The sequence below is a fragment of the Myotis davidii genome, unplaced genomic scaffold (genome assembly GCF_000327345.1).
Source record: "Myotis davidii unplaced genomic scaffold, ASM32734v1 scaffold107, whole genome shotgun sequence".
NCBI classification, from domain to species: Eukaryota; Metazoa; Chordata; class Mammalia; order Chiroptera; family Vespertilionidae; genus Myotis; species Myotis davidii.
This window is the reverse complement of record NW_006383012.1, coordinates 4,763,782-4,773,991: the sequence shown is the minus strand read 5'-3', so window position 1 is coordinate 4,773,991 and position 10,210 is coordinate 4,763,782. Positions and strand designations below refer to the sequence as shown.

The 10,210-nt window shown below is 51.2% G+C and overlaps 1 protein-coding gene across 1 annotated transcript in view; it reads left to right on the top strand.

The window, feature by feature from the left end:
• The window catches only part of NRAP (nebulin related anchoring protein), a 65,870-nt gene that overhangs the window by 42,527 nt on the left and 13,133 nt on the right, over nucleotides 1–10,210 (top strand). The window contains exons 29-34 of the mRNA XM_006778750.2: nucleotides 1,537–1,734; nucleotides 3,000–3,104; nucleotides 4,574–4,672; nucleotides 6,802–6,906; nucleotides 7,286–7,393; nucleotides 8,262–8,573. Coding sequence (XP_006778813.1) covers nucleotides 1,537–1,734; nucleotides 3,000–3,104; nucleotides 4,574–4,672; nucleotides 6,802–6,906; nucleotides 7,286–7,393; nucleotides 8,262–8,573 — 927 coding nt within the window. The remainder of the gene's footprint in view (nucleotides 1–1,536; nucleotides 1,735–2,999; nucleotides 3,105–4,573; nucleotides 4,673–6,801; nucleotides 6,907–7,285; nucleotides 7,394–8,261; nucleotides 8,574–10,210) is intronic.

Genomic DNA, 10,210 nt, shown 5'->3' with positions numbered 1-10,210 from the left:
CCATGCACCGCTGGCTAATGTCTTTCGTCCTCTGTTTGCCGGGACTGGCTTAGTCCCGACTGTCTCTGTGGCATGGTCAGGCCCCTTGGCCCCTCTGGGTTTCAGCTTCTTCCTCCATCAAGTGAGAGGTTGGGCTAGCTGACCCCTTACTCCTTCCAGGCTGGGAGTTCTATGGTTTTTGCCCAACGGCCTCTAAAAGGGACCTGAAGTCTGGATTTGGATTGCAGAAGCGTTTTGTTGGGTCTGCAGTGAATTCATGGCAAGCCTTTAAAAATGGGAACTTTCACATAAAAGTTTTAGGCTTCTGGCCAGAAGGCGGCTCTGGAAGTCTGCAAAGCTACAGGTGCCGTTGATTACGGGGAGCTGCATTTAGAGGGGCCTGTGCCTTCCTGGTCATGCAGCCCTACTTCCCTCACCCCCTCGCCCCCCACTTCCTCCTTCACTTCTTTTTGCTGCCTGTCTGGGTCCTGGAGGCATCTCAGATTACAACCCTTGACTTCACCCCTCTGGATGCTGGCACATGTGTGTTCCCTGTCCCCTGGCACATATTAGTGTATGTGGGACTTGGCTAGTAGTAGTGATGAAATCTGATATGTGGCAACATGTTACAGAGGACCAAACACTTTTACCTGCAATGTCTCATTTAACCGTCAGACTCTCTCTGGGAATGTCATCTGTTTATGCATCCTGGTGGGTGTACTGATAAGGAGACCTACGCTCTGGGTGGCTCAGCCCCTTGCCCAAGATCAGCTGGAAAGGGGCAGAGCCAGCTCCTCATCTTACCCTCTTTCCACAACTTCTCGTGTTCTCTGCCTCAGTGTCCCCATTTCTAACATTGTTTTCCCCGTTCTGTCATGGGGTGCTGACTTAAGAGTATGGGGTTGGACGTGAATTGTCCTTGGCTTTATGGTAGGGGGGAGGGGAGGATTCGCAGGGGTGGGACTGGGGGTTAGGCAGGAGTGGCTGCAGCTAAGAGGTGGTGATTACACACCTGACTCCCCAGATGCCTGGAGTGAGCTTCACAGACCTGCAGACAGCTCCTCCGGGGACTGAGTGGAGCTTGTGGTCTGCCAACAGGCCCCTCCCCCCCACAACCCCCCGGGATTCGGGTTGGGCCCTTGGAAATATCCACCCCTCCAAACTGGCTTCCTAGGTGGCCACCCACTACACCTGGCTCCCAGAGTTCCTGGGAGGGCATCTGATGCTTTGAAAAAGCTCTTCAGAAGCTAGCTTGAGAGGAAACTCCTTGGTGTCTAGAACCTGAACTTGAGAAGGTGAAGGGAAGAGCCCGTGGTGGGAGGCCTCGGGTCGCCATGCATCTTTTTGCCTCGGGAAAATGGAAGAGCCCGTCTTGAGCGTTAGGACCTGGAGATTGGTTCTGTGTATTAAGCCAGTCCCCAAAGCAAGGAACCCCGTCCCTGCCAAGAACCTGCCCCAGACTTCCCTGGGTCATTGGCATGGCCGTCGCTGTCCCTGATGCCCCTGAGGCGAATGGTGGCTTTGAAATAGCTGCCGTTGATCTGTCTGCCCCTCTAGGTGAATTACAAGAAAGGCTTTGAACGCTCAAAGGCGCAGTTCCATCTGCCGTTGGACATGGTCACCCTGGTGCATGCCAAGAAGGCTCAGAGCCTGGCCAGCGACCAGGACTACAGACACCCGCTCCCCCAGTACACTTCCTTGGCGGAGGACCTGAGGCTCCGCTGTGCCAAGAGAGCTCACAAGTTGCAGAGCGAGGTAAGGAGACCTGGCCCCTCTCTCCCAGGCTCTTTCCTCTCCGATTTGCCCACAAGGCACTGACCTGGCGGCTCCCTTTGGCTCAGTGGGGGCCTCCAGAGAAGGGATACCCAAAACCTGGGGTTTCTTTGAAAACCCCCCTCCCCCCATGTTCCTACCTCGCTCTTCATAGAAAGCACAGCTGCACAGATCTCATAACAACAACCATCTATGGAGTGTTTCTGCTGAATTCCGAGCCTGGCGTTTTCATGCATTATCTCATTTAAACCTCAAAATGACCCTGTACTAATAGTCTTGGTCCCATTTTACAGAGAAATAATAGTGAGGCTGGAAGGAGTCGCCCAAGGTCACGTGGCTGTACACGAGCAGGGGAACTGAGCCTGGAAGTGCATTCGTGGCTCACGCCTCTTGTTTTCTGAAGCAGTCAGGCCGGGGGGTGCCGGGGGTGGCGAGGGGAAAGAGGAGAGGGGATCTCCTCCCCCCCAAGAAGATACAGGACATCTCAGCAGCCTCCTTAGCTTGCCGGGCTCTCATGCGGTGAGATTTGCATTAACGGACCTGTGTCAGAAAGGAAACGGCTCCAGCCTGGCTTCCTGGTGTGGCGGGGCCTGCCAGCCCAGCAGCACTCAGATCTGGGTATCTGTCGTCTGCTCAGATTTTAGGCCCGTGTGCGGCGCTTACTGAATGACAGAAGCTGTCAGGAACCGCAGAGCAGCTGTAGGGACGGGGAGCTGCCAGGCTCAGCTCGTGGGCCCTTTGTCACTTGAGCACAGTCCGCGCTGGCCCCACCTCTCCTCCTGATAGCGATTTCAAGGCAGCGCGCCCAGCGGTACCTAGGTGGCTAAAGGGGAGTGAACTTGGGGGCCCTTTAAAGTGTCAGCTCACATCACTGAGGTACCCACATGTGCCTTATTCAGCAGACTCAGGCAGGTCTTTGCGACAATCTTCTGGACTCATTCATTAGTTCTTTCTTAACCTTTGATTCATTCGTGCCACCCGCTGCCACTGGGTTTTGTTTTAGAAGACCTGTCAGACCATTTCCACGTTTGCCCCAAGTCGACTGACTTTCTAACCACCATCCGCCCCAGCGTTTATTTTCCTAACGAGCATTTACTAAGCTGTTGGCTGAGTATGAGACACCTGGAGAGACCGGTTTGGCCCTGAGTGCCAGCCACAGTGCTGTCGTGTCCCGCGTCCTCTGGCTTCTCTCTGCTCCTTTGTTCTGCAAGTTTGGCTCTTCTCATTCCTAGTGTTGTTTTTTGTAGAATGAGTACCGGTCGGACTTGAACTTCATGCGAGGGGTGGCCTGTGTCATTCCAGGCACGTTAGAGATCGAAGGAAGAAAAAGAGCGTCTGAACTCATCAGTGAGGTAACTGGGACTGGAGGGGTGAGGGCTGTCAGTATATTTCTACAGCAGAGGTTGTTGCATACCCATCGGGTGTTTTTTGTTTTGTTTTTAAATATATTTTCATTGAATTCAGAGGAGAGAGAGAGAGAGAGAGAGAGAGAGAGATCAGTGATGAGAGAATCATTAATTGGCTGTCTCCTGCATGTCCCACAATGGGGATCGAGCCCACAACCTGGGCATGTGACCTAACTGGGAATTGAACTGTAACCTCCTGGTTCATAGGTCGACGCTCAGCTACTGAGCCATGCCGGCTGGGTACCATCTGTTTGTTGTTACTGTGAAAGTGAGTTTTATGTTCCACTGTTAACATTGGTGACTAGCCGCTAACCTCTTGCCCGGCTTCTCTTCTTTGCACCGGATTCTCCATTCAGACCAAATGCCATTTAAGACAGCTTTGCAGATAGCGAGTCAGTTCCGTTGTGAACATAAAAGAATTATTCACACTTCACTGACTCATTAGATGTATCTCCCGGTGTCCTTTTGGAGATTAGCGCTGTGGTGCAGTGTAAACAGGGTAGGCTTTAGAGACCAACAGCTGGAGGCTGAAATTCCACTCATTTGCTGTGTGACGTCAAGCCAGTCACCTAACCTCTCTGAGCCTCAACATTTTAATCAGCCAAATGGGGATACTATTATGACCTTTGTTTAGTTTTTGTTAGGATTGGGACTCATCTAAGCTCGGTGCTTCTCTGGTGGCTGTACATGAAATGGTTGCTCTAAGCTGGGTCATAGTTTCTTGGTAGAATTATAGAAGGTTAGAATTCTAAGCTCCTTGAATCCTAAGGAACCTTGCTCGCCCTTGAGAGGGCTTTGGGACTTCTATTCATGGTAGATCAAGGACAGGAGGGCATAATGGAAGGCCCTGGAAGCAAAGGGTGGTCAGTGGCCAGCTTGGGTAGTATTAGATGGGCTTATGGCTTGCTTACACCAGCGGAACTGGCCAAAGTTTAGATTTAACTTTGTGCTTTGCTTTTCCAATGAAATCTCCAAAACAAGTGGTTTCTAAACCTTGTGGTGCATTGGAATTCTCATTGGACCCAGAGCCTTGGGTCCACTGCCGGTTTACTGAATCCTGATCTCTTAGGGTGGGTGCAGGCATATGTACAGGTGTTTCTGGTATGTTCCCAATGCTGAGGAGCCCTGGATTTATAACGAGCAAAGGTTGGGAGCAGAACTGGAATTTCAATAGTCACGTTCACATTCATAGCAAAGGGCTAGCTCTCCCTTTCCCGCTGGTTAAGCGCCTGATTCGGTCTGTCCTATGCTCCTTTCTGCTCCTCCATCCCATTGAATTCTGAGGCCATAAGAGCAAATGACAGACTAGATTCCAGCTGACAGACTACCAGCCTTTGCAAAAAGAGGTTTTATCACCAGTGTTTCAAGGGCTGGTTCTATATCTTACCACGTCTTCTTCTTGTGTGTGAATTCAGAGCAAATACCGTCAGCATCCCCAGTCATTCAAGTACACAGCTGTGACCGACACCCCCAGCCTCCTTCAAGCAAAACTCAGCAACCAGATTACGAACGAGGTAAAGTCTCCCCCTGATGGCTTTGGAACGGGCTTTGGAGAAACTGCTAGATTGTTTAAAAAATATGTGTGACTGTGTGTGGGTTTGGGGAGCTGGTGGAAAGCCTGGGTGTTTGCATGGAGGTTTAGGAGAAGAGAACGCCATTATACAGAGCTTAAATATTTCCCCGAAGGAGAGGACGCCCAGGTGGAAATCTGGTTGTCTTTCGTCTCGTCCAAGTGCAATCGCAGACCAGCGAGCAGCATCTGCATCTCCCGGGAGCTTGTTAGGAATGCTGAGCCTCAGGCCCCACCCCAGACCCACTGACTGCGTATTAACCTTTGAGACGTGCTGGTGCGCCATTCATTTGTTCTGTCTCAGCAAATATTGGCTAACCGCTTTTGTAGCGCCATTCTGATGGTTGTCATGGGGGGATTTGTGGTGAGCCAAGGATAGTCCTAGAGCAGTGATGGTGAACCTTTTGAGCTCGGCGTGTCAGCATTTTGAAAAACCCTAACTTAACTCTGGTGCCGTGTCACATATAGAAATTTTCTGATATTTGCAACCATAGTAAAATGAAGACTTATATTTTTGATATTTATTTTATGTATTTAAATGCCATTTAACAAAGAAAAATCAACCAAAAAATGAGTTCGCGTGTCACCTCTGACACGCGTGTCATAGGTTCGCCATCACTGTCCTAGAGTATGTTATTTGTCAGACTTCTCGAATTTCTACCTCGCCGTGTCTTCTCACTCATCCTTTACCCAATTTACACTTTAATACATCTATTGGAGTGGGAACCAAGGAAAGGAATCTCATGTTAAACCATCTTTTCAATTCTGTTTCTTCTTCGTGGCTGCCGGACAAGCTTGAAATAGAAAGTGAACTTGGCAGAGAATTAAATTTTGCATCATCTTTAGTTTTTAAGATTCTGCCCCTGACTCTATAACTCTTAGAAGTCGGTTGAGATTTGGCTATTTCTACTATTAGTTCCCACTCTCACCTGGGATAAGTACGTCCAAAGGGCTTCTTTCATGAGTTGTAAGTTGTAAATTCCTGTTGAACCTTTCTTGTTTGAGTGGTGAGCTGGATGCTGTGGGGTAACAACACCTGTTATGGCCTCAAAGAACTCAGCCACCACAGACCCATTTCTCATCACGTGAATAAATAAATGCTTTTGCCCTGGCCGAGACCCCTCAGGCTGGCCCTGGGGTGGCTGCCCCGGTGGCAGGATCTGCGGTTTTAGTAAAGAACACAGATTAGGGTTTGGGAACGTCCCTTACACATCGCAGCGTTTCTCCTACACGTCCCACGTCTTCGTGTTGTCTTTACACTGAGTCCTTGAGGGAAAAGTTTATGTGGGAAGAATCTTGAGATAGACTTCCTAAATGGTTTTTCTTTCCTCAGACTATTATTGAGTGAAGTGTCGGGGAGAAAAAAAAAACACCTTTTTCTTTCCCTTCTGAAGGTCTGGGCCAGGGCTCTGTGACAAAAGACAGATTAACGAGAGAAAAGCACAAACGTTTATTTAATATGCATTTCAGGTGGTAGGGGAGTCTTTGTAAAGAAATGAAGACCTGAAGACATGGTTAAGCCCGAGCGTTATTACACTGGGTTTGATGAAAAGTGAAAAGTCGTGGGAAAATGTGACAGGACAAAGGGTATCCACTCAGTGTAGGAAAGTGGGGGACATTCAGCAAGGTCTGTTTGCTCAGCTCCTCTCTGCATCCTGCGGCATCTTCAGAGATAAGGATGCTGTTTCCTCAGGTGTAGGGAGGCCACCCTCACTGGAGAGGCTGGTGACCTGCCTTAGGGGGGAGCCAGAGAGCATCCTTGTAGCACCTGCACTTCTCACATCCCTTCGGCTTGGGTGCCCTGTTTGGAGGCATCACGTTCTGAGCCCTACCTATCAAAAGCAACTTGCAGTTTCTTACTATACATTTTATATCACTCAACTTGACTCATGCAAAAAGCCTTCGTCGAAAGCAACATCTTGCCCAGGCTGACGGTGCACCCATGGCACAGCAAATGGCCTTTTACAGATGTGTTTCCCAACTGCGAGCGAGGGAGGGACCTCCAGGCCTGCAGACATGCACCGCGCTGATCTTCTTGCTTTTCTTGCTTTTCCTTCCTTTCTCTTTGCCCAGCGCCTCTACAAAGCAGCCGGGGAGGATGCGAGACACCAGTACACGATGACCCTGGGGCTGCCCGAGTTCGTCCGAGCGAAAACAAACGCGGCCAACCTGAGTGACGTAAGCCCTTCTTGTTGCTGAAGTTCCAGCACACGCCAACGCCACGTATGTCTATGACGTGACCTAACAGTGATCCTTCTGGCGTTCACAGGAACGTGAAAGCGCGCGCACACACACACACACACACACACACACGCGCGTGTCTTTTCGATGTGCATGTTAATACACCTTTTCACAAATGTGTTGCGTTCATCACGTGTCAGAGCCCACGACGGCGACAGCAGGTGTGCGGATGAGATTTTCTTTGCAAAACAGAAAGCTCTCGCTTGTCAGAAATCGATCCTGGGACGCGGTGCTACAGAATGAAAGGGGTAGCCTTTGTTCATTGATTCATGTAATTTTTTTTTTTAAAGAAAATCTACATGTGTTTCCATTGTAGGCAAAATACAAGGAGTCTTGGCATAATCTCCGTGCTCAAGGCTACAAGCTGACAATAGACGCGCTCCCCTTCCAGGCTGCTCGGGTCTCTGGAGATATCGCCAGTGATGTGAGTGGAATGATATGACCTTCCGTCTCGCCTAATTTCTGTTAACTTCATGTAAAACCAGGTCTGCAGCTGATTTTCCTGAATTAAAGCAAGTCTCTCGCCGTGTGAGACAGGATGTCACCTGCAGAATATATTAGTTACGAATGAGATTCTCTGACGGAGGGAGGGGAAGCGAGCTTTTGTTAATCAGAAGCTAAATTCAGACAAAGGTCTCGGGCAGGAAGGAGATGGTGATTTATTTCTAATTGCGATGTCAAGGCCACTGTCCCTCTGGACCCGGGGAACTGCCTGCTTTCTCACGCCACCCAGAATTAGAGAGAAAACGCGCCAGGGAAATTGTGCTGAGCCCGAGCACGTCTCGCTCTGGGCTCTCTGCAGTTCCACACGCCGGCTGTGTGCTAGGATTTGCTGGCTGTGTGAGCCGCTCTGTTGATGGCGTCCATCGCGTTGGGACGTGAAGGTGACTTTCTCTTCCACACAAACAAGTCACAGAAAATGTGGACTTCAGATAAACGGGTCCTGTCTTTTGGGTTCCACGTTTTGCCAAGTGCGAAAGGATATATTTATTTTGAACCCTTTTTGATGAATTCCTCTTGGCCACAGGAGACGCGGGCAGTGTGGGGAGTGGGGCCCTCGCTTTGGTCCCGAGGACCTGGCTGTAATTAGAAAGGAAGAATGGGGGATGTTTTAATTGTTGGTCCCCCAGGCAGGAAGCCTGCTCCCAGGCTGGCCTCACTGGGGCTTTTCTTATAATCATCACTTCCTCCTGTCAGAACAGGTGACTTTTCTAGGGTCTGCGGTGAGAACGTGCAGGTGGGATTTCAGCAGGTGGTACGCCAGCCCCTGACCCGCGGGCCTTCTCTTCCAGTTTCTCTACAGACATGACTTTGTGAAGGAGCGAGGGAGGCTGATCGGGGCGCGGAGTGTCAGCGACGACCCCCGGCTCCGGCACTGCCGGCGGGTGGGCCAGCTGCAGAGCGAGCTCCAGTACAGGAGGCAGGCAGTGGGCAGCCAAGCACAGTACCACCTGCCCATGGACATGGTGCCCCTGGTCCACGCCAGGAAGGCCCAGGCCCTGGCCAGCGACCACGACTACAGGACACGGTGCCACGAGTTCACGGCGCTGCCCGAGGACCTGAAGATGGCCTGGGCCAAGAAAGCTCACGCCCTGCAGAGTGAGGTAGGGGCACCTGGTGGGTCAGACACCAGCTCCTGACCCTCCTCCTACCACCAAGCCTGGGTATAACTTACAATCTCTGCTCCCTCCTTAGACTGTCAGACACTCCTCCCTATGCCCAACGATGACTTGCTCAGTCTGTATTATCTGGGTTGGAGTTAGTCAATCCGTCATTCAACAAATATTTATTGAGCACCTACTATGCACTGGGCGTTATTCTAGGTGCTGGGACTACAGCAGCCAACAAAAAAAAGTCCTGTGCTCTTGGAGCTTCCATGACATGGGAGCGAGATAAAATAGGATAAGTTGAATATTTAGTGGGGTGCCTGCTGTGGAGACAAAGCTGGGAAGTGGGGTGGGAGGGCGTGATTGTGTGCATGTGTACATGCACACATGCAATGGAAGATGGGGTCATGGAAAAGGTGGCATTTGTGCAAAGAGCAAAGAGATGCTGGAAGGGAATGGAGCTCTCCAGCAAACAGAACAGCAAATTCAAAGGCTGAGCCCAGAGCAGGAGCAGCCTCAGCATATTTGAGGCCAGAGTGAAGCATGAGGGTGAGTGGGGAGGACGTCGCAGGGTCTGAGAGAGAAGAGGGGCCCAATCGTTAATGGCAGAGGTGATGGTGATGATAGAAAAGTCATGTCTCGCAGCTGACACTGACTGAGTGATCGCCGTTACTGTCACCCTCGCTACGGTGCTGGGAGGTAGGGCCCATTGTTACTCATGTTTCATTTTATTTTTTTAAATATGTTTTTATTGATTTTTTAGAGAGAGAGAAAGGGGGAGGGACACAGAGATAGAAACATCGATGAAAGAGGAATATCATCTATTGGCTGCCTCCCGTAGGCCCTCTACTGGGGATGGAGCCTGCAACCTGGGCATGTGCCCTGACTGGGAATCAAACAATCCACCTCTTGGTTCCTGGGTCGATGCCCAACCACTCAACCAACACCAGCCAGGCTCTTACCCCTGTGTTTAAGATGAGGTCACCTGGGAAGTGTCGAGGCAGGGCTGGCTCCGGAGCCCACACTTGGTACCATCCAGCCCTTCCGGAGGGAGCTCCCTGCGGGGGAGTCATGGTTCCTACAGCTCAGAGCAGGCACTGAGGCCCAGAAAGAGGAGGTCCTCTCCCAGGCAAGGGCACCAAGCAGGCTGGCAGGTAGCACCAGCCCCGCCCAGGTCAGCTCCAGTCCCAGGCGCCCTCCAAGCCTGGGGTCCTCGGTGGGGACATGGCAACGATGGTAACGTGTGGTCAGCACGTACGGGCTGTGCGCGCATTGGCTCTCTAGGCCCAGGAGGGAGGCGCTCTCATTTCAGAGCACAGCCCACGGGACTCTTGTCACATCCACCCTCATCATCCATATCGGGGTTTCTCAACTCTGGCACCTTTGATGTTTGGGGCTGGAGAATTCCTTGTCGTGGGGGCCGTCCGGCAGCATCCAGGCTTCTACCCAGTAAATACCAATAGCACCCTCCCTCCCCCAGTGTGACAGTCAAGTATGTCTGAAAATATTTCCAGATGTACCTGGGGGACAGCAGTGCTCCCCCGGGGCGGGAGGGGGGAGAAGCCAGTTCTCAGTTGAGAACTGGTCTGTATGAGGCACGCAGCACCTGTATGAGGCCCTGGTCCATGGAAAAC